We start from the raw sequence: 23,665 nt of genomic DNA on the forward strand, positions 1-23,665 counted from the left end.
CGAGGCGGCCTGGCTCACGTTGAGTTCTGAGCTCAGTGAGGTTTGAACAGCATGTGGACACAATCTGGGTAATTTATCAGATGTAGGTCCCCATCATCTTTCCTCCACAACATGAGGGCAAAGGGAAGAGAGGAGGAAAACCCAACATATGACAAGTGTAACAATGGCCAAAAACTTTATTCTAGTTTTTCTGCTAAAAGAAAGTCAGAATAATTTTACATCATATACCAATAATCCATTTTTGAAATGTATGCCTCCAGCCAAAAGATCTTTGTGTAATAACAGTGTTGTAATGTCAAGCTTCATTTTTTGTTTTACAGTGTCGACATGTCATCACATGCCAGCTTTTTGCTGACCGAGGAGCAGTTTCTGTGCGGCATCTGTCTGGATATATTCACTGATCCAGTCACGTTAACATGTGGCCACAACTTCTGCCAAAACTGCATCACGCATCACTGGGACAGCAGCACCCAGTGTCAGTGCCCCACGTGTAAATTTCCTTTCTATAAAAGGCTTGATCTGCGGGTAAATACTTTCATATCTGACATGGCGGCTCAGTTCAGAGAGTCAGCTGGGAGGAGCAGCTCGGATCAACAAGCTGCCAAACCAGGAGAAGTTCCCTGTGACATCTGCACTGAAAGCAAAAGAAAAGCTGTGAGGTCCTGTCTGATGTGTCTGGCCTCCTACTGTGACGCTCACCTGCAGCCACACCTGACAGCTCCACCCCTGAAAAGACATCAGCTGATTGATCCTGTGGAGAACATGGACGTCAGGGTGTGTACGATTCACGATAAACCTCTGGAGCTCTTCTGCAAAACCGACCAGATCTGTGTGTGCATGCTGTGCCCGGTTTTAGACCACAGATCGCATGAAGTCATTCCTCTGAAAGAGCAATTTGAGAAAAAGAAGGCAGAGCTGGGGAAGAGAGAGGCCAAAATGCACCGGATGATCCAGGAGAGACGATTGAAGATTCAGGAGATCAAACGCTCGGCGAAGCTCAGCAAGGAGGCTGCAGACAGAGAGATGGCAGATGGGGTTCTGATCTTCACCAGTTTGATACAGTCTTTGGAAAGAAACCAGGCGGAGCTCATCGGGGCGATTGAAGCCGCACAGAAAATGACGGAGAAGCAGGCCAAAGGCTTCATCCAAGAGCTGGAGAAGGAAATCTCTGAGTTGATCAGGAAACATGCTGAGATGGAGCAGCTCTCACGCTCCCATGACCACCTCCACTTCCTGGAAAGCTTTGCGTCCCTGAATGCCTCTGCACCCACCAAGGACTGGAAAGAAGTCTGCATCGATCAGCCATCTTTTGAGGGGGCTGTGAGGACTGCTGTCGATCAACTAGAGGAGACCCTCAGTGAAGAGATGAAGAAGCTGCTCCGAGAGGCCGATCTGAACAGCTTCAAGCTGTTCGCCGTGGATGTGACTCTGGATCCTGATACAGCACACTGTGCTCTCATCCTGTCTGATGATTGCAAACAAGTGCATCACGGTGATGTGAAGAAGAATCTGCCAGAGAATCCAAACAGGTTCAATCTTAGTTGCTGTATCTTGGGAAAACAGAGTTTCTCTTCTGGAAGATTTTACTTTGAGGCTCAAGTTAAAAAGAAGACTAGATGGACTTTAGGAGTCGCCAAAGGGTCGATCAAAAGAAAGGGAATAATCCCACTGTGCCCAGACAACGGCCACTGGACCATATGGTTGAAAAATGGAGAAGAATACGCAGCTCTTGTCGGCTCTCCTCTTCCTCTCTCTCTAAGTTCAAAGCCACAGAAGGTGGGAGTGTTCGTGGACTACGAGGAGGGTCTGGTCTCCTTCTATGACGTAGACACTGCAGCACTCATCTACTCCTTCACTGGCTGCTCCTTCACCGAGAAACTCTACCCATTCATCAGTCCTGGTCTCTATGATGATTGCATCAATTCCGCCCCTGTTATCATTTCTAGCATCGATCGCAGTGCTTCTTTAAAAAGATGATTCTGTGTCAGGGCTTTCAAGGATTCAGGGATTAAGTTCTGTCATGTCTAACCCTTAAATTTACTGTGTTAAATAATGTTTTTCTAGCTGCGTCTTCAAGTGCTTTGTTTATTGCAGTTTAATGGGACTCTGGTACTATTTGTTTTGTTTGGACAGATCTGAACACAGCAATCATAAGCTTGTATTGACCAAAAATTTACCACCAATAGCCTTCAGTGGAAATGATCTCAGTTTTTCTGGAATGGTTTTGTTTGTGTTTTGACGGCCTCAATCGTACTCTGCAAGTTTGAACTTAATGGCTCCCATAGTAATGAATTGAGATCTGACCCAGACCAGCAATGAAATATGATCTTGATCCAGTTCCAGATACGCCTAACCAACTTTTAAGCGAATCATTTTGGTTCGCTTTAATCTTTTTTTTGTGCAAAATGAAACTAAACCAATGGGGAAAATGCAACAAGTTTTATTTACGACCAAATGTTTATCAGATATTTTGACTTGTTATAGCAGGCAAAGGCACATGTGGAACTAGTAACATTAATGATGCCATGGGCACAATGGCAGGGCTCAGAAACTGGATGATTTCATAGGAGCAAAGCTAGGTTTTCGTGGTATTTGTACAATGTAATATGACAAAGGTCTACATTCCGAATAGGCCTTTTTCACAGAAGACATGGAATTCAGCCATTAATAATTTGAGGATTTAAACCTGGGTTTTTCTACTGTGATGTGTCAAAATGCCCTTGATAGTCTTAGTTGCAAATAAAAAATGGTTTTGTTTTGTTTTGTAGCATGAAGGGACTACAACTTGCATTAAGTTGTGCAACACTGTGCAATAAATGAACGTTAATGGAGTGAAGCCTGTGAGTTTGTTCAGGGTGTCAGTTCAACCTGTCAATCAACCGCCCCGCTCTTTTGTTCTAATCTGGAACTTCCACATTGCTCGCTGCCTCATCATCGCTGCTTGTAAATTACAGTTACAGTAAACTAACACACCTGCAGTCTGCCGATGATCCTATGAAGGAATTTGCAGCATGCATTCTTTAACTCCATAGTTTTCCTGTTCTCACATGACCTATGAGAAATCAGTTTTAGGCAGGAATAAATGTAAATTGCAGTGGTCCAAACAAGGTGAGATGAAAGAATGGATAACTTCAGATCCTCAGAGGATAAAAATGTTTTTTAGAATGTTTTAAAAAGAAGAAACCAAGATATCCGACATAGGTATTACCATGACTATCACAGCAGAGGTCAGAGTTGATGTGCCAAATAAAGTTACCCGTCAGAAAGGGCTGTCTGACAGCAAGGCAAAAAGGTGAAAATATTGTAACTATAGCGTACACTTAAACTGATATTGATTATTTTAGGTGTTAAAGTACATTGCTTTGCTCCCGTACTGTCTGTTTATCCAAACTCCATCTACTGTATTAATACTCTGACTATGAAGAAGAACCTCATACAACCACACTTCATAACAGCACAACGATCTTACTCTGTCTTCTCCCATATGTTAATTAATATGGAATAATAAAGGATGATAAAACAACTGTGTCCATTCCTAAACCATTAACAGCAGAATGATGTCTCTCTCTGTGAGTGTTTTCAGCTGTCTAATTTCTGTACTGTCCTCTCTGGCAAAATGTCCGTAGTTAAACTGCCTGAGGCTTCTAACATGTTGAAAAAAGAAACAAGTGCACATGTTGCCTCAAGGACAAAACGCAACTTAAAGCAACAAACACAACCTTAAGTTGAGTGTTTTTTCCCTTTGGGTTAATTCGCCACAATTATTATTTTTCCCCATAAGCATGAGGATGATACCTGGATGCTGAGAAGCTTCATTAAAGATAAAGTCACCTTTTTAAACAGTTTTAAAACACATAGTTAACGTTGTATATTCAAACAAAATGAAAAAATCTACAAAACTACTCTGGCTTTAAATGACTACAAAACAAAACAAAACTACTTGGTTCTGATAAGAAAATGATTCACACTAGAGCTTCAAGGGGAAAACAAAAGTTGCCGGTACTCTCCTTATTAACATGTTGGTTTGTGTATCAGATGGTATCAGCAATCTCTTTTTACTTATTCTTATGTAATTATTATTTCTTTAATCATAATAAACTGTGTTACTTGTGATTTTATTTTTATATAATTATACTTGGGCTATGCGTCTTATTATTGTTTTATTATAGCCTTGGTCTTTCATTTATTTCCTCTGTAAATGTTTCCCCTATAAAAATCAGATTCTGTAAATCAAAAGAGCATATTCAGAGCACAATGTCCAAACATTCTTTAACCTGTGAAAATTGTGTTTAAAGAAAGAATGCGTTTAACTGCTAAGAAAATATTCAAGCTAAAGATGAAGAAGACTTGTGTTTGGAATAAGGGAAGCTATAAAATACTCCAGCACGAACTCATGTGTCAGAGAAAAGGTCAGAGAATTGAATGTTGTCACCTGCACAGCTTTGTGCTCTCCCTCTTGGCTTTTCTCACAGCTTTTAAAAAGAGCTGATAGTCGGTAACTGAATCCATATCTCACTGCTTTTGTTGTGTTTGATTAAGCAGCACGAATAAAAGCGGCCTGTGATTGAACAGCGACGCGTTGGTTTCACCTGGATGTTGACACAGCAGTGGGACCGAGAGGAGATAAGGACGACTGTAACGGGAATCCTGTGCTGCTGCCTCCACATCCTCCATCAACATCAACAAACCCAGCCCTGATTCCACCTCCTTTATCTTCTTCTCCAGTTCATTCACACCGGTATGATCTGTGGAGACGAACGTCTGTGCCTGCATCATAAAGATAAACTGTTCCTGTCATGTGAGTCATGCTGTGTTTTCTCTGGTGTGCACTGCCATCTAATGGGTGCTGGTTTACTCTGTGATAAGGCCAAAAGTTTCCAGACACATGAACACTTCACTTATATGTAAAGGGTGAGTTTCTCTTTTCAAAATAATGGGCTTGAATCAACCGCCTCCATTCTACAAGATTTAGGAACCAGGCTGCAGAGATTTGCTAACAAAAGTACAAAAAATAGCTATCTTTCTTCCATCTGCTCTTTAAATGTACATGGACGTAACTGTTGGTGTGTTGACTGCATCCTTGGGGGGGCTTCTGAAGTTTGGTTTGGTTCTGATTGAGTTAAACATTTCAAGCATCTTCTAAAATCCTCACAAAATTGGAAATAAGACCATAAAAGAACAACTAGATGTCTAACCCCTCTATCCCTGTATCTTACATTGTATTCAATCCTTTCTTATTTTCATGTCTGCCTGTGAAACACTTTGCTGCTAGTTTTGATAAGTGCCATATAAACAGGCTTTATTATTATCAATAAAGATACGTTTTTATATTAAACCTTCATTGCATAACATGAGAGCTATAGCCAACAAGGCATAGGATATAGGATATTCTTTAAAACGTGGTGTAAAACTATAAGAGCCAATCAGCATTTTAATCTGGCTAAACCCATTATGCCCTGGGTCATGCAGTCGGCAGAGAGAAACTTGTTCAAAGAATTGTGGCCCCATTGATTTTTTGAGTTTATCGTTGCGGTTATCGCCGGTAATCGATTCTGTGCAGGACTTGGTAATCTAAAGCGAGCATATCATCCTCTAAAAATCCTCCATCTTCATTCCAACCATTCTATCAACCCCTCAAACCCTTTAAGTATCCTGCTATACTCTGTTAACCCCTCTAAACCTTGTCCCCTCTTCCCTTTCAACCTCTCCATTGCCCTCCATCAGCCTGTTATGTTATGGGGTAAATAAGCCAAACTGGGAAGAAGTACTGATCACATAAGATCACAGCGGTGTATGTTCAGTCTCTAGAGTTTATTCTGAAATTATATGAGTGCAAATTTCACAGTAAAACAAGTCCTCTCACAGTATTTGTCTTCCATTTTAATCATTGTCCCTTTTTTTATAATGGTGGTGGGATGCTCAAGGTTTGTGGGAGACCTGAAAATCCTGAACTCCTCAATTAAACTCTGCACAAAATGTAATCTGATTTTACTTTGGCCTCTAGAAAAACAATCATAACAACACATCTGCTTTTTCTACTAAGCTTATGCTCTAATTTTGGTTTTCAGTGCTGCAAGTGTTCCCAACGTTACCTGCTCTCTTCTGGGATTTTGAAAATGTCAGGATTTGCCATTTAGCAACGTGGAAACAAGTCTTCAATCCATAGCAGAGGTTCAGTGCAAGGGTTTTACATGACTGAAGCACTTTACATAGAATGGAAAATATACAATTTCATTGTAATTTATTTTTTTACAATAACACAGACATCTGACTGCTTAAGTCTACTTCTGACCTGATATTTTTAACCCAAGGAGGTTTGTTGGAGACTTTTCTTTGGTAATCATTTCAGAAATAAAACATTATTGTGAGTGAGATTCAGATTGGATTAAAGGACATTGGCAACAAGAGTTTTAAAGCTAGGCTAGCAGTACCCCGCGACTCTGAGTTTTTGTGCTAAGCTAGGCTAAACAAAGGCTGAACTAATCTCTCGGCACTCAAAAAACTGATATCTTCAATTTCTGATCAACTCTTACTAGAGATGTGGCAAACACAAGCTTTAAACCAGCTACATTTTGCAGCAAACTCAATGAAGTTGAAGTACAACTTTGGGGCGTAAACCTGCGACGTTGACTAGTAGGAAACCAATTTGACAGTGTCGACCTTACAGAGAAGGAAAAGCAAGACAGTCCAACATGGTGGAAAAAAAGAGAAATAGTTTGCAGACTGGAGTCGGTGGCACAAATATCTTTAGAATAAACCATGTAAAGTTATTGGCCAATTGGTGAAGGAGTCAGCAAGTTTTCTGGCAGTTATCATCCTCAAGCTTATAGCAAAGATGCATAAATGAATTTCTCTGTGCTGTTTCTTTCTTGGCTCAAGATGGAAAAGAAGAGGATTTTTCAAATTATAACACTGTTGCTCTTTAATGTCTTTGGATGTAACAACCTCCTCGGGTTAATAAAACTGTATAGTCAGATGTGGTGAAGGTTGAGCGCAGAGAGTGCTTCTATTCTACAATATGACTCTGTTACATAAGACTAGTATAATACTGTAAACCAAAAGAGATAAACAAAAGAGATACAAAAACCCACAAAAAAATAACTTTGTCATTCAAGCAATATTCTCTACTATAGAAAGCTGGAATTAAAGAAAACATATTTTATAAAATCTTCATGCAGAATGCCCCACCTGGCTCCTGTTTTGGGGAAATAGCCTGTTCCTCTCTGAAAAGCCAGAAATGATGTAGGAGAAAAAAAGTAATGAAGAAGTGGTCGTGTATTGACCACTGAGTCCTCCTGTTACAGTGCAGGGGTTGAAGGCAAGAGAGGTCAGAGGTGGAGGGTCTACTTTAGTAGCCCTTCATGGCGATGGATGCTCCTCCGCCGCTGTCGTGGCGTCTGACCTGAAGGATCATCAGGATTGAGATCAGCAGACCCAGCAGCTGTAAAGACGGGTTCTCAGTTAGAAAGACAGACAGGTGACCAGTGCAGATACACAGCGTTGAATGTAAAGTAAAAGACATTACGCAAGCAATCGGTCCGATCCGTAGCGTACAACTACTGTTAAGAATTTGAATTCTGACTGCAAGCCAGCAGAACAGATCTTTTTTTAATATATATATTTGGTTTATTGTCAGAATATTGTTGGTTCAATATCTGAATGAGTTGCTCAGCTTTTAGTAGCAGCTGAGTGGAGTTAAAACAGTCTTCAAAATGTGGGTAAAATGTTTTTTACCCACTTTAAATTCAAATCTTAATGTTTTTACTAAGATCCTGAATGTTTGTTCTTTTAAGTTTCCTTAGCGTTAGCTCACCAAGCTAACACAAAGCATTGGCTACAAAAGAAACATTTCTTGTTTAATTAAATTTGAAAGTGACAACACTCAAAGCCTTCCTCATCCCAAAGCTTTGCACAAGATAACAGCCGTAATCGATCGAAAATCTGATACTTTGTTGTGGACTCAACACTTTTGATACCAGCGTTTAAGTTGTATGGGCAGCTGTGGCTAACACTAACGTTAGCTAACAAGAGATAAGTCTTATGTCCTTTGCAAACAGGAAATCAAGGCCAGCAAGGTAGCGTAGACTTTGTATCCAAGATCCGACATCCATTTTGATATCTCTTAAAGTCAATAAACAATCGGCATCGTACAATGTTGGCTCTTTGGTCATTGAGGTTGGTGCCTAATGGAGGTATCCTAACAACCCCAACATGTTTAGAACTTGCACTTGGCTTGAGACTTCCTTTTACGCGATTCCTTGACTTGCAAACAAATAACTTTGTCCCACCAATGAGAGGAGCTGAAGCTAATAAAGCTTAATGAAGATTTGTCTTTGTTGTAACAGTTGACAAAACAGCGTGGTTTCTCAATCAATAAAAGACTGATGCAGACACAGAAACATGATAAAACGGCGGAGCTTACAGCTTTGACAGCCATTCCAAAGCAGAAGCCCATCATGATCTTGAAGAAGAGGTTAACGAATTGAAAGATTACTCCACCGCATGTCTGCAACAGAGAATGGAGAAAGGGTCATTATGTAGAAACATAATGACTGAATGGTGAATTTGATGGTGCCTTGATTGGTTGGTTGATTGATTGAATACCTGGCTATAGATTTGGTCTGGCCCCCTCACTCCCTGCAAGAAAACAACAGCAAGATATGATCATAGTAATAATAAAAGACAAAAGTATGTGTTTGACACAAGTATGAATACTTTTACGCTTGATTGGACAACATATCATACACACTAGTTTGTTTGAAGCTTACTGACCGCTTAGTTCTTTCAGTATTTCCTGTTACTTCTAAACATTCTTTATTAAGAAAATTAACCCCAAGGTTTTTAGGGAATTTAGGTTGAGTATCTCCATCTATCCCTTGACTACACAAGGTCCAACATTTTTGGCACATGTATTTATTTTTACACATGAACTCAAGCTTTATCACGAGATGAGGCTCCCTGAATACCTATATGTTTTTATCAGATTTTCCAGTTTCATTTTCCAAAACCAACCTGAGGTTTGGATTTACATTCAGCTACAGGTCCGGCATATTCTCGATATCCCCTTCCATTTGTAGTCTTGCACTCACAGCTGTCGGGGATGTGGTCATCCCAGTCTTTATAGCTCACCACTCCACAGCACATCACCTGCAATCATGTGAGAGAGTAAGTGTCAATAAGTGTAAAATGGTCTTCAACGGGTACAGGAAGTAGATAGTGACAGAGAGATCTGAAGATAATTCAAGAAATAATATCATTGATTTTGCTTTGCTCTAATTGTAGATATTATTAAGGAAGGGTTTTGTCCTTAGACCAGACCGGCACATGCAGGTACTTCGCCAGACATCAAGGCTTTGCCCCTTTTTGTTTATATTATAATTTGGCAGTTCTTTTGTTAAACAAATGTTTGTATTGTATATGTATCAAATATATATTTTGTGACCTTGCCTGAACCTGACAGGGTACCTTTAGTCTTCCTCCGTGAATCAATGACCTAACACTGGGCCGTCAACATCTTGGTTTTTGACCATCGCCTTCTTGTTTTTTTCACCGGTAATAAACGGTTACAAATCATTTTCATGAAGTGAAAAGAGATCGGACACTGTGTGGCAGCGACCTGTTAATCACAAGGTAGCCCCGCCCTAAAGCATACCCTGCTTTATGGTCTGTTTGACTCCAAATGGAGCATAATTTACTAAATGAACATCATGCTGTATTGAAGAAGAGTTAAAACTAGAGATTGAGACCATAAACTCATGTTTACAATGTTTACTGAGGGAATAAATCAAGAGAGAAGTAGAGTCATTTTCTCATAGACTTCTATAGAATCATACTTCTTTTTGCAACCACTGCTTGTCAATTGAAAGGATGCAAGTTTAAGTTTAATGAGACTGTAATGCAATCACCAATGCAAAACTCTTAAATGTCAACTGTAAAGCATTCATCATAGAAGAGCTGTAGTTAGACTACACAGTTAAGGTTTTAATAGTACACAGAGAACATTACAGTTTTCTGTATCTCCTCAAGCATCGCCCTTGTTTCCTGGACTTCCATAAAGGGCTTTGCCGCCTCAGAATTGGGGTTCTCAAGTTTTTCTTTGACCTACAAGTAAGAAAAAACAATATTAGCATCAAGACCCAGAGATAACTCAGCATCATGGTAGACAGACACAAAGGATATGTTGGCATCGAAAGATTTAAGATTAAAGGAGATCTAGCATCTAGATACAGAGAACATTGGCGTCAAGAAATACAGAATGTCAGCATCAAGGTAGATAGGCGTGATTATGAATCCCACTGCTTTTCTCTGCAAGACCCACCCTCTGCAGCATTCAAGCGTCCATGCACGCTGAGGTACTGTTAACCTGGTTTGTTAAGGTCCTATGTCCTGACCAATGGGCTATCCTGACCCTAACTACTCAAGGTCAATGCCCACCTTAACCATTCGCCTCAACCAGCAACACAGGGCAGGTTTTGCCAAGATGAGCAATGGGATTCATAATAACGCGGTAAATAGGGAGAATGTTAGATAGAAAGGGTGTTAACATCGAGCTAGACAGATCGTTAGCATCAAAATAGATAGACAGCGTGTTAACATCAAGGTAGAGAACATTAGCTTCAAGAAAGAGAGACAGATTGTTAGCATCAAGATAGATAGACAGAACATTATTATCAAAATAGATAAGAGAGAATGTTAGCATTGAGTTAGCTAAAGGGAAAGTTAGCATCAAGGTAGAAAGTTGGAAAGTGTGTTAGCATCAAGGTAGATAAAGAACTCTTGCATACTAATTAAGAGAAAGAGAGAGTAACAAGATCAAGATAGGGAGACAAACGTTTCCATCCAGATAGATTAACGGGTAGGTTAGTTGGATAAAAAGATGACCTTGTCTCTCATGACAACCAAAACGATGCCAAAGATCAGCATGATGACCATTCCAACAACCATGAAGCCTGCAAACTGTGAAGAAAAACAAAAATCAACAATATATCTTGTTTTGCAGAGTGTGGCTTGATTATCTTGCAATGATCAAATTAACAAAAATCTATAATTTTTTGATGAGTTTTACATGTTGTACGTACTATTTTGAGGGCGATTCCATTTTCGGCGCATCCTGCGAAGATTCCCAAGCAGGAAATGGCAAAGACGCCGATGGCAAACACCCAACCCCAAGCAATGCCTGGGCTCCCAACCGACGACAGCTGTTTCACATGACAGGACGATGACACAACACAAAACACTGGATTAATCCAAAACTTTAATCTCTAACAGTGGATTTCATAATAAGGCCTGTGATGTTCTTCTTTTTTTTTATGGTCAACAAATCTTTTGAAAGTGTTTCCGCATATCTACTTTCTCTTATTCCAGTTTTAATAGATGGCTAGATATCTTCACTGGAAGTTTTGTTAACTTTAGGATAAAGCATATGTTGCATTTACTGCCACAGAAGAGAAATTAATATTTTGTTCATGCTCCACATACTCGAAAGCTACCCCACTTAGCTTGGAAACAGTTTGTTCTATAACCATAATACAACAAAATGCCAATAATAAACATTTGTATATTAACATTCATGCATACATGCAAAACAAAGTGCATTAAGTAAAAAGTAAAATATACCAAAGACTGTAATGTACATATCATTTTACTAATTTCGTAAAAAAATCTAAATTAGTGTGCCTACTTTTGGCGGCACATTGAGCCTCATTGAAGTAAATACATCTACCAGCAAATATTGATTAACTGACAAAATCACAAGTATTGTTTTATTCTATTTGAGACAAGTGAAGTGAGTGGAAGTTTTATTGGCTATTAAACAGCATTTGGGTGTTTTTCATCTGATGATTTAAAGTTTTTTGATTTATAATCTTTAATGGTAATACTGATGGTGGTTTACATAAACAGTATCACTGTGGACGTCAGACAAAAGTAGTATGTTAATCTACTTAATATTTTTTATAACATAACCAGTAAATAGCTCTGTCCAAGGAGAAGACCAACCCAAACATGCTTTCATTGGATTTGTTGGCAATGAGTAAAATATAAAAGATCCTATAATAATCCCCTTTAATGTATTTACCTAACATGACACATTACATTAGAGGACAATATTTTTTTCACAATGTGATTTCCAGACAAAAACATTGCTTTATGAGCGGGCCAGTACTGTATCAAAGACCACGGGGGTATCAGGTTTCAGCCCATTAGAGTGCAAATCCTGCATCTCAGAATACAGGCGTTGGAATCCAGGAAATCTAATGAAAACCTGATGTGTTTTGGATAAATTGCACAACAGAAATGGAACATGAATTTGATTTGTTTAACACAAATAGCTGATGGGCTGAATTCCAATTCAGAGAGGTAGTTTCGCTCATGCAGAACAAACTATAGTAGTTTAGTAGTTTGTTATGATGTTTTCTTTGCCATTCTGTTTTGCTCTGATGCAGAGAAAGTTGACTGTGTGAGTGGAAAATTCCCTCCACATCTGCTATGCATCAAGAAAAGAAATGTAAGTCTCCACTACGTCATGGCAGCTGCCCTGCCGTGTCCTTATAAACACTCTGAGTCCTTCACTTCCACTTGGTTTAAATATTTCTAAACAGGCACTTTGTATTTCCAGATGTGTGCAGTAAACAGGTTTAAATATGTGATGTCCTGTCTTTATTTTCATAAATTAGCTGCTTTTGTTATAATCCAAAGCTTCACTTTCATAGTATTTATGCTGCACTTCTTTAAAAATCAGAAATCTGTTTTTAATATTTACAGTAATCAACACAAACCTTCTGTTTCCCCCTCAAACTTAAACTTGATTGTTATTACTGCTGTTCACATCTGACTCTGATTTAGCTGTTTTCTCTGTTAGTCATGTTACGGTAAATCTGACTCATTCTGCCAAGAGATGTTTCGTAAGTCCTAAATGTTTGGCAGCGACCAGCCGTCCAAAGATCCAACAGAGCTGAAGAACTAGGGGGATTCATCGGGAACGTTCAGGATTTTTTCTGAAACGTTTTTGAAACATGTTGTTAACACTTTTTATGTTTTAGGTTTTCTGTGTTTCGATACTAAAATGTAAAAAGAGAAGTGGATTCACTGCTTGTGTAGTTGTTTGTGTTGTTGTTGTTGTTGTTGTTGTTGTTGTTGTTGTTGTTGTTGTTTACCTGTGTGCTGTAGGCGGTGCCCTTCACAACCATGTAGATCAGCCCACATCCCAGGATCTGAAGGGAAATAATGTTAGTTAGTTTGTGCTTTAACAAAATTATGAATTTAAAAAATGTAATCCAGAGTTCAAGATGAGTAATCGATAATGTGATTTACTTCTTCCAGGAAGAGGAACGACATAATATGAAAATACTCGATAACTATTTTTGACACTTATTTAGACAATTAACCAAAAAAATATTTTGGAAAAAATTGAGGAATATGTTTTTTATTTTATTTCGCTATGCCTTTAAATGTTTGAAGTATTTAAACCATTGATATGTGATTTCTACAACTTCAGAGTGAGTTCACTTTCTCGATAATTTCTACATGCTGTTTATTTTTTCGTCTCTCTGGTTATTCTTCAATAAAGACACAAGAGGGAGACAGATTCTCTAAAAACTGAACTTTTTTCTCTGTCACACCTGATGATGATCATTTTAACGTCTCAATCTGGACACATTTTAAACATTTTTGGGAAACAAAGTGTAAGGATTTATTATTTTCCTATTTCTTATTATATTGTCTGCAATATTGTTAAGTATCTAATACAAAAATGACTCTAATCTAACTTGTGTAATTTTATCTTAAAAAAACCTTTTTCAATCCAATTAATCAGCATAAATGAAATGATGAAAGAGTGAATAGTACTTTTATTAGTAGGAGAAGTAGCAGTAGTACGTTTTTCGACCTTTTGGGTCAGAAAAAGAAGAAAAGTGATCATGAGGGACTTGAAAAAGGGAAAATACATTTTAAAAAAGGATTTCATTTGATGTCATTTATCCTTCTTCATTCTTTACCACATTCATATTCATTCCTTTGGGTTATTAATACTGTTTTTGTATTTTCCTGCAAAAAAAGGAGCCCTTTGATGCCCTCAAATTGAAATCTTCAAAGTCCACCCCGCCATAAATGAAAACATTTCTTTGCAGCAGAAAAGAATGAAACTTCATCAGAGGGAATAAAAGAGGGTCTGTGGACGAAATGAAACACGACTCCGGTCTCTGCTGAAGAGATTTGTTTCTGGTTTTCCTTCCCTCATATTTACTGGAAGCAACTCTTTACTGAACCAGATATCTATAACAACATCTGGACCTGCTGATCGCTTTCAAAAATGATGCTTTACACTTTAATAACCCTAATTTATGTTTTACAACTTTGCATTCCATTGTTTTTGGTTTTCTTTCATACTCATATATATTTTACTAGTTAAAACAACTTAAAAAGTTAATTTTCTCTTGCAAATCTGTTTCTATTGTGTTTTTTTTAGCATAATAAACTTTTTCCATCCCATTTAATTTTTAGTAAAAGCTGAAAATCAAAGAATTAACCAACTTTACAAGATCATTTTTTTCCTTTTTTGCACCCAAATAATAATTTTAATAAATTTCATATGTTTGTGAACATGTAAAATTAACTATTTTGGTGGATTTATCCGTTCTAGTCTAGTTTTTCTTATTATTTTCTTTTGATAACTCAATAAAAATGAATAACAAATTATCTAAAATAGAAAATCAACTCAGTCAAGTGTTTTTACTTACTGCATACAGCACATTGAAGAAGATAAAGAGGCATTTTAGGCATCCGTTAATTTTTCCCATCTTCAGTTTTTAGGGATTGTCTCTCAGGGATGAAGAGGAAGGTGCGTGCATGGACTTTTATACAGTCTATGTAAGGAAGTGCAGCAGAGCTCGCTTATATAAACTGCCTGCAGAGTGAATGAGGCTGAACACAGAACTGCAACACACAGAACGGATCTGCAGCCAAAACAAAAGCAATTACTGCTCTAGATCTATAAAGTGTTTACTACACTACACACTGAAGGCCAAACCATGATGAGAAAAAACCTGAGAGCTGCACAAAGTACCTAAAATCGCAATTAAAAGCAACAAGACAAGTGGTGTCATGTATGAAATGTCAATAATTATTGGATCAAATAATGTCAACAACATAAAGGTCACGTTGGGCTAAATTCAGTTGAAAATCTGACTCACAAACAAGTACAAAAGAACTTGCCAAACAAGAACTGATGCGATACACTGTGTGAAGTATTTGAATGAAGTATTTTGGAGGTATAGATGTGTCGATTTTGTATATTTTTAATAATGTAGACTGACGGAAATGTCACATCCGAAAAAGTGCAACAAAAAGTTGCAATCACTGCAACAAATTTTGATTCATTAGCATTTATGTAAAATGAAAACTTAAAAAACACACAGCTAAAACTTCAAAAATATAACTGATTATTTATATTTATTACTGAGGTGTATTATGTTTGGCAGTTTATTCAGCAGCAGCTGGGCTCGCTGCATATTTAAATATCCTTGATCATATTGTTGATTGTTTACCTGAGAAAAAACTATTCATATGTGCAAAACAGACGATCATAGCTATCATTAATATATTTTATTTCCCAGTTTCTATGATGCAGCCAACGCAGCATGACTTCCGTCACTGAGCTGAATCACTCACAGTTTGGTAAATAGTTTTATTGTGTTTTTGGAGGACATGTTGGCGGCTGTGTTATATCCTCTTTGTCAGCCTGACCTGCAGATGACCGATAGCTACAATCACATTAGCTCCGGGTTGTTTACCGCTGGCTGCTCCACGGCTCTCCGTCTCCATCCGCGTACACTCACGCAGAGCCGGGGGGGTTATTTCATCATTAGCATGCTCATTAGCACGGTAATAGGGAAAGGAAGGATAAACATGTACAAATGAGAAACCTAATGGATGGAGAGGCTCCCACACAGGTTTGCTGCACGAGTAAGCCATTAACATCCCATAATGCTCTGTGTTTTGTGGCCTTACAGTCACCAGATTTAACACCTGTAGGAAGTTTCAGACGACACGAGGGAATGTGTTGATGTGGAAGCTCGAGGTGGAACAACACCTTACAAAGACACTTTTGGTTGCTTTTTCCTTTAACTTGTCGACAAACATGCTGTGGTTCAACACAGTCTCACGGCAGTTTGTGAAATAATCACGAAATGCAATCTACTGGTTTTGTGCACAGTGACACAAACTGTCAGTTTTCGCCTCAGGCTCTGATTTCTACACACGCATTAACGAGAAATGAAAGATGTCTTTGTATAGCATGCCCAAAACGTTTATGAAAAACACAAGGCATGTTCTCAGCTTTCACGTGCAAAAGGGGGAAAACTCTCTGGGAACATGAAACAAGAAACGCATGAAACACAAGTTGCATCCCGTCCTGCCACCCACGTATGTCTCAGTATGTTTACAACGTGTCTCACATGGCAGGAGGAAAGACGGACCACTGGATTGCAACATCCCTGTGGTTTGAAAATGTTTATTTATTAACCCTCTGATCTCATGAGACGGGAATCTGAAGTATATAAACAACCTTAAATAAAATGAAACTTTTATGCAGTTAATAAAGAATTCACATTTTAATTGAACAAAAATTAACAAATAATTGAGCGTTATATAGAACCATAGTCCATAATCAATACATTTCAAAAAACATTTAATTCAGTGGTGGACGGTAATTCCTTAATCAATAATTGTACACATCTAGTTTAATTATTTTATGAATTATTATTTTAAATATGTATAAGAGCAGACAAAGAAGATGAACACATATATAACCCAAGAAATTAAACAAAGTAAGACATGATAAAATAGTTATAAAAAACAACAATTCAAGTATAATTAATTCAAATAATAAATAAATAATAAATAAATATTTAAATAGATATTATTATTATTATTATCATTATTTTATTGGACTTTTTCTTTAAGTGCTGTGTTTACTACATTTCATCCTGATCATTTTTAAAACCTCACCTGGCCTCTGTTCACATATTTTTGTCCCATCTGTGTCTTGATTTTACCATCTACTGTCTTCATATCCGTCAGATGAAAGAAACATAAAGTCAGAGGAGGCGTGTTGAAACGACCCACAGTCAGAGCAGAGCGACACCAGCTGCAGATCTTAATCTAAGGTTTGATGGAGGTCAGTGAGCTGTCAGCGCAGTCTGCTGGCTTATTCATCTAAATCATCATTAATAATGTTAAACGACCTGCAGCTGTATTCAATCTGTCTTCAAACGCCAACGCCAGGCGCTCAACAGGCTTTTTGTTTTGCACAGGATGCAAACGGCGGTCTACTGGATGAAAGTCCTGTGTTTGTTTGACCCATACACCTCCACATCTGTGATCTATCTCGATCTTTATACTCAACGTTAGTTCACCCAAGGGGGCGACTCCAGATACAAATCCAGGTTTAAACGGTGTAAATGCACATGCTGAAATCAAGATTTTACAGATTTATATTAATATTTTGGCAGTAATATTTGTACGTTTGTTTCTTTCTAAAGACCTGCAAAGAGCAAGATTATTATTTATTAGTCCCATAATGGGGAAATTACAATTCTCTGCATTTGTCCCATCCCGGAGGAGCAGTTCTCTGCTGAAGCGCCCGGGGAGCAACTGGGGGTTAGGTGTCTTGCTCAAGGACTCCTCGGCATGTTGACTGAAGAGGGGTTCGAACCACCAACCTTGTGGTTTATCATATATGACTGTAATGATGAGGTTTACTGTCTAAAGTGCAAGTGCATTGCATTAGCAGGAAACCACATGAATGTTGAATAATGGATCCTAATGCAACACTACTAATTAAAATGAACTTATTTATTAATATATCTGTAGCCCTCAATACCTTTATGATTCCATTATTGATTTAAAACACACACACACACACACACTGTGGTGAGTCTTCAAAATATAGAAAGTAATGAGAAAGAGAGTTTGGATGATTTCCCTCCAAAAAGCAGATTATCCAATGAAATAAAGGCAACATTTCCAATAAACACATTTTGAATAGTACTGATGGGAAAAGGTATCAAATCTTAAAAGCAACAGGCTGAAACAGGACGTTGGCATCTGCTGGTGTCACAACACCCACAGCAGGAAATTTCACCTACAGGTATGTAAAGAAAGACTTCCAAATCCTGGAAATGATACCATCTGATGACGGTGTGTGATTTATGAATGACTGCATCATCTGCGTGTTCAAATCAAACACATGGTCTGAACATTTCTTTGCATTTTCTCATTTCTTAAATGCTACTGTTACTACAGACAGTGGTGAAAAGTTTATAGGTACATATACTCAAGTTATGTACTTTTTTGTACAATTGTGTTTTTTCTTCTGCACAAGTATTTGAGAGCTTTACTTTGTGTATTTTGTGAATACAAGTGGAATAAAGTTGAATAACATTTCGGCAACATTTTCATTTTTTTGTACTTGTACAATGTAAAAAAACAAGGATGACCTCACTTTATGTTATAGTTAAGGTGGCAAAGAAAGAAAGTCATTTATTAAGCACCACCCGCACGGTCAGCACGTTCAGTGACCCAAATCAAACACCCCCTGACCACTACGTCATCTACAGGTGCATGCTGGTTGTCACTAACATGCTGATGGAGCTCCAGGTGCATCCTTCAGGTGACGCCAAAGTTTACTTTGTATAACCGTCTGCTGTTTGTGAGGTTAATCCCGCTCACAGCTGGAGACCAGAGGGCTGGGAGGACTGGTTATACTGGGACCAGAGAGCAACCTGGAGCAGGTGAGTAGTGACACAACCTTTGCATTGTGTTGTGCTCTCTTATTATTGTGTGTTTGTTGCTGCAGCTAGTTTTTGTCCTTTACATCTCTGTGTTGTTGCCTTGGTGATGTTTTTCTCTGCTGTTAAAGTGTCACGTGATGTCAATAGTGTAGTTTAATAATGATCTTAGTCTTTTATTTGTTTGTTATAATGTGTTGTTATTGTCATTTTTGGTGAATTCTGGTGAATTCCAGTGAAGCTACACTGAGGAAGGAGGTTGTTTTGATCATCAGTTGTATGAAAAGCCTGCAAAAAAATAATTTACTGCTGTTTATACATCAGGGTGACGTCGTCCCACGAGTGTTTGACTTTATTTTGTAGCCTAAATGTGACATTATCATCATTATAAACCTCTTCCCTTTAAAAAACATAAGGCAATATCTCAGAGTTGATATTAACTGACCTAATTAGGTACACCTTTACCTTTACTTGAGTTAAATCAGTGTGTTATTTTTATTATTATTCTTTTCTCCTCTATTAATCATTCTTAAAACCAGCTGCACCTCCAGCAGCTGTAACAGTCTCATATATAATATGATATCAGTTTCAGAGCTTATTTCCCTTTTATTTGTAATACTTTAAAATGCATGTTGCAGATAATACTTTTATTACTTTTATTGGAGTATTTGTATGTATTTACACACAAATGTAGAGGAGTTAAACCTCAGAAATAAATACTTAAAGTCAGAGTACCTTGGATTGTTATTTAATTAATTAATTAATTTAAGTGTTCCCTGTAAAAAATTAAATCATTTAATCTTCAAAACTTGTTTTTTTTTAAGCTTTTAGTGACAAAACTGAGTGATTTGACATCATTTGACACTCTTGGTTCAATAGATCATCGGCGCCATCTTTTGGACGCTGTATGAAACTACAACTAAAGACTACACAAACATCACTGATAAAATAAACTTTATTTATTAATGCACAAGGCACAACAGTCAGTCACAATCAGCTGCCTTTCCTTCTTCATTTAGAGTTCTAACAGCAGTCTTTAATTTTGCAAACATAATCAGATAAACATCAAATGAAAGTTTTCAAATATTTGTTCAAGAGCAGAAATAATAAAAAAACGATTTAATCTTTTCTTTAAACTTTCATTCGGTCAAATATAAATATGCTGTTTTTGAAAATAAATTTCAGATCCTCAGAGAGTTTTATTGATCCTCTCCTGATCGTCGCCAGCAGTTTGAATTGGTTTTGGGTGAGGGGTCGGAGGTCAGAGGTCAGAGGTCAGGTGAGGCAGGGCTTGGGTTGGTATTTCACTCTGTTGAAGTCATCGACTGTAGTTTCTACCGGAGGCTTCTTCCAGTATTCCTCCAGACCCAACGTCAGACAGAGAGCGATGGCCGCCATCTGCAACACATCATTAGGCTTATTATTATTATTATTATTAGAGGTAATTCATCTTTTGGGGTTTATAATAATAATAATAATAATAATAATAATAATAATAATAATAATATAATAATAATAATAATCAAAAATCAAATCAATCAAAAATCAACTGCATAATTAGAAAAAGAGAATTTGTATTAATTTAGCTTTTAATATGTATTATATTATCCGAACAACCCCTCTATCCAATTCCAAGGTGTAAAATATTGACAAATTATGACATTTACAGTCTCTAACTTTTCTCAATTTACTGTCACAGAAACACTCCTGGAAGCTGCTTTAAAGTATCAAGATAAAGGACAGAGAAAAATAGATTCTTTAAAAAAGAGAAATCAATGTATAATATTGTACCGTAATGGTGGCGACGGCTGAAATGATTCCTATCCTGAGTTTGATGGGGAAGCTCAGGTAGCTCTTCAGGATGGGGCCGCAGGGCTGCAGGTCAAAGGTCAACCATGCAAAAAAACATATATTTAATCTGAAGTAAGTTGTATAAATAATAAATGATAAATAATGTGAAGTTTGAAGAGAAGGGAGATGGAAAAGAGGAAAGAAACAAAGAAGTAGTAGTTTAAGAAAGCTGCCCATCTTTAGGCGCAGGCTGAAAACTCACCTCTTCAAGAAGTACTACCCTGAGCCTTCCTCGTAGCACTTATTGCATTCGTATTAGTTGTTGCACTTACTGTATTTGTATCAGTTCGCTGCACTTATTGAATTTGTATTTGTTTACTGCACTTATCCTATTCGTAGTAGTTTGTAGCACTTATTATATTCGTATTAGTCTGTTGCACTTATTGGTAGTAATCTGCCTCTGCACTATACTTTTGCTCTGGTTTATGCTTTAAGATGCTTGTTTAAGAAAGGAGATGCACTTATGACTTCTGGTGACTAGTAGTTCTCTTGAATACCTATGTTGAATACACTTCCTGTAAGTCGCTTTGGATAAAAGCGTCTGCTAAATGACTGTAATGTAATGTAATGTAATGTAATGAAAGAGGATAGTTATGAGTTATGTAGTTCAGTTACCTCGGAGTGAACCCAGAGATGGCCTGAGGCCTGTGAGGTCGGAGGGTGAAGGTCAGTGCCGACCTTCACACATGGCCCCTCTGAGCTGTAGTCATCAGACTGAGAGCTGTGAGACAAAGAGGAGGAGGAGGAGAAGAAGAAGAAGAAGAAGAAGAAGAAGAAGAAGAAGAAGAAGAAGAAGAAGAAGAATTATTATTATTATTATTACTGGAAGACAATCGAGACCAAAGACACAAAAAAAACATGGAGATTCTTCTGAATATTGCTTGACATTTGTCTCCATGCTCAAAGTGCAAGAAATCTGAGAAATCTCCCAGAAATCCATAGTAAAATCATTGAGAAATGCATAAATGATTATAGAAATTTTAAAAACTCACTCAAACATACAAACTACAAGAAGTTTGTAAACGTGTGTAGAGAAATAATAAAAATCTTCAAACCCTAAACATCATCTTAAAATGTTTAGATAAAAATAACTCTTCCACAAACTTAAAGCTCAAAACCATTAAGTAACTTAAAACTTTTAGAAATTGAGAAAAAAGTAACTTTCTCATTATACAAGTAGTGCTGGATGATATGGCCCAACATGTTATTGCATCAAAAAACATTTTCAAGATATTCTCATTCCCCCACACTCACATCTATCTACAAGCAGTGAATGTAAATGTCTACAAACTTGCAAACTTCTCCAGAAGTTCACATGTTCTTGTTTTGCTGATCTCACCTCGGCTGCTCGGCGGCGGGCAGTGTGCACAAACATGTGACAGGAAGTTGATTTTCCCAGTCCTCAAAACTCCTCAAACCACAACAAGAGTCCTGAGAAACAGAAAGATATTAATGGATGAACTTATAAAACTCAGTGATTTAAATGTAGAGATATCTTTAATAGTTTAATTATCATTTTGGAATATACAAAACTAATATTAATATACAGAACATTGGGTTCTGACTCGTCAAGCTAAATTCTTAAAGCGTTTATTTAATTTGCAGTGAAATAATCTCTCTAACAATATGAATAACTGTAATAAATCAGTATGCAGCTTGTGTTCTATGTGCAACTGTCCTTAAAAACATGTATATTTAGTTATTCTCTGCTGCTGGTTTGTGAGAGATGGATGAAGAACTTTTGTTTTTATGGTTTGTTTTTCAGTGTGAAATATTAAAGAGAATGTCTATAAATATGTAACAGAGCAAATAGGCTAGGCTAACAGCATCAGGAGGAACTGAATCCATCTTTTACCACTCAAACATTCTACATTGTGATCTTTCCTGTGATTCCTCTTCATTTATTCTGTTGTTTTATGTGCTCGTGTCTCTTACGGAGGCCTGGAGCTTGTTTAGTTCACTCTGGATGTAAAGCTCCACTCTGTGGAGAGGAGTCACGTTCAGGAACACCTCGTCCACCGCACCGTCCATCTGAACAACACAAAACAGAACAGAACAACACACCAGTAAAGACAGAGTTTTATCTTTTATCTCATTTAAAATAGCAATATCTAATCATTTAAAATCCATGTAAATAGAATATCTGCAATTAAGTTTGTTTAATGGTTTCTTCCTCATGTGTGAATGTAAATAATACACACATTAACAGGAATACTCTTTTTATAGCTGCAGTAATTAAGATTTTGCAGCTTAAAATACAGCCACAGGCCAAGTAAAGTGACAAAATGAGCTCTTAAGAAGAAGTGTGGTGCCTAAACCTGCCTCTAGGGGGCAGCAGTGGCCTGTTAGAATGGAAGCACAGTAAGTGAGACAGACAGGTAGAGTCACCTGAGCCTGAACCTGAACCAGCGGAGAGGCAACAACCATCAGAGCCACGAACTCCACGAATATCAAGGCCGAAAACTGGAGGAGAAAACGACAGGTTAGTGTGTGTGTGTGTGTGTGTGTGTGTGTGTGTGTGTGTGTGTGTGTGTGTGTGTGTGTGTGTGTGTGTGTTGTGTTTGTGTGTGTGTGTGTGTTGTGTGTGTGTGTGTGTTGTGTGTGTGTGTGTGTGTGTGTGTGTGTGAGTGTTGTGTTTTTGTGTGTTGTGTGTGTGTGTGTGTGTGTGTGTGTGTGTGTTGTGTGTTGTGTGTGTGTGTGTGTGTGTGTGTGTGTGTGTGTGTGTGTGTGTTGTGTTTGTGTGTGTGTGTGTGTGTGTGTGTGTGTGTGTGTGTGTGTGTGTGTGTGTGTGTGTGTGTGTGTGTGTGTGTGTGTGTGTGTGTGTGTGTGTGTGTGTGTGTGTTTGTGTTGTGTGTGTGTGTGTGTGTGTGTGTGTGTGTGTGTGTGTGTGTGTGTGTGTGTGTGTGTGTGTGTGTGTGTGTGTGTCTCACCACCATCAGCAGAGTCTTGAGGTCCATAGACGCAGCACAGACGCCCATAACAGACAAAAGCACCGTGATGGGACCGAACACCTGCAGGACCAGTGTGTG

The 23,665-nt window shown here is 37.9% G+C and overlaps 3 protein-coding genes across 3 annotated transcripts; 1 reads left to right on the forward strand and 2 right to left on the reverse strand.

The window, feature by feature from the left end:
* Nucleotides 1-327: 327 nt before the first annotated feature.
* On the forward strand, nucleotides 328-1,977 carry LOC129112817 (E3 ubiquitin-protein ligase TRIM21-like). Its single transcript, XM_054625051.1, has one exon. The coding sequence runs from the start codon at nucleotides 328-330 to the stop codon at nucleotides 1,975-1,977; it is 1,650 nt and encodes a 549-aa protein (XP_054481026.1).
* Nucleotides 1,978-5,813: 3,836 nt separating this feature from the next.
* Nucleotides 5,814-14,848, reverse strand: LOC129112639 (CD63 antigen-like). The gene is made up of 9 exons (XM_054624820.1): nucleotides 14,736-14,848; nucleotides 13,155-13,211; nucleotides 11,079-11,198; nucleotides 10,882-10,956; nucleotides 10,006-10,101; nucleotides 9,013-9,147; nucleotides 8,605-8,637; nucleotides 8,423-8,506; nucleotides 5,814-7,441 (listed from the first exon to the last, which is right to left on the reverse strand). The coding sequence occupies exons 1-9, from the start codon at nucleotides 14,793-14,795 to the stop codon at nucleotides 7,349-7,351; spliced, it is 753 nt and encodes a 250-aa protein (XP_054480795.1). The 5' UTR covers nucleotides 14,796-14,848; the 3' UTR covers nucleotides 5,814-7,348.
* A 4,874-nt stretch (nucleotides 14,849-19,722) lies between these two features.
* Nucleotides 19,723-23,654, reverse strand: LOC129112722 (uncharacterized). Its single transcript, XM_054624936.1, has 7 exons — nucleotides 23,567-23,654; nucleotides 23,025-23,099; nucleotides 22,572-22,667; nucleotides 21,976-22,067; nucleotides 21,252-21,357; nucleotides 20,577-20,660; nucleotides 19,723-20,183 (listed from the first exon to the last, which is right to left on the reverse strand). Exons 1-7 carry the CDS (start codon nucleotides 23,612-23,614, stop codon nucleotides 20,061-20,063), a joined length of 624 nt encoding a protein of 207 aa, XP_054480911.1. The 5' UTR covers nucleotides 23,615-23,654; the 3' UTR covers nucleotides 19,723-20,060.
* Nucleotides 23,655-23,665: the final 11 nt, after the last annotated feature.

The sequence above is a fragment of the Anoplopoma fimbria genome, chromosome 23 (genome assembly GCF_027596085.1).
Source record: "Anoplopoma fimbria isolate UVic2021 breed Golden Eagle Sablefish chromosome 23, Afim_UVic_2022, whole genome shotgun sequence".
NCBI lineage: Eukaryota > Metazoa > Chordata > Actinopteri > Perciformes > Anoplopomatidae > Anoplopoma > Anoplopoma fimbria.

Bases quoted from the DNA above. Each gene is read 5' to 3' on its own strand.
- LOC129112817 (XM_054625051.1), top strand. From the start codon at position 328: ATGTCATCACATGCCAGCTTTTTGCTGACCGAGGAGCAGTTTCTGTGC.
- LOC129112639 (XM_054624820.1), bottom strand. From the start codon at position 14,795: ATGGGAAAAATTAACGGATGCCTAAAATGCCTCTTTATCTTCTTCAAT. The intron at 13,212-14,735 runs GTAAGTAAAAAC...ATTTCCCTTCAG, and splicing joins TCTTCAATGTGCTGTATGCA to ATCCTGGGATGTGGGCTGAT. The intron at 11,199-13,154 runs GTAAACAACAAC...CATGTGAAACAG, and splicing joins GCACCGCCTACAGCACACAG to CTGTCGTCGGTTGGGAGCCC.
- LOC129112722 (XM_054624936.1), bottom strand. From the start codon at position 23,614: ATGGGCGTCTGTGCTGCGTCTATGGACCTCAAGACTCTGCTGATGGTG. The intron at 23,100-23,566 runs GTGAGACACACA...TTTCTCCTCCAG, and splicing joins TCAAGACTCTGCTGATGGTG to TTTTCGGCCTTGATATTCGT. The intron at 22,068-22,571 runs GTAAGAGACACG...TCTGTTTCTCAG, and splicing joins TAAACAAGCTCCAGGCCTCC to GACTCTTGTTGTGGTTTGAG.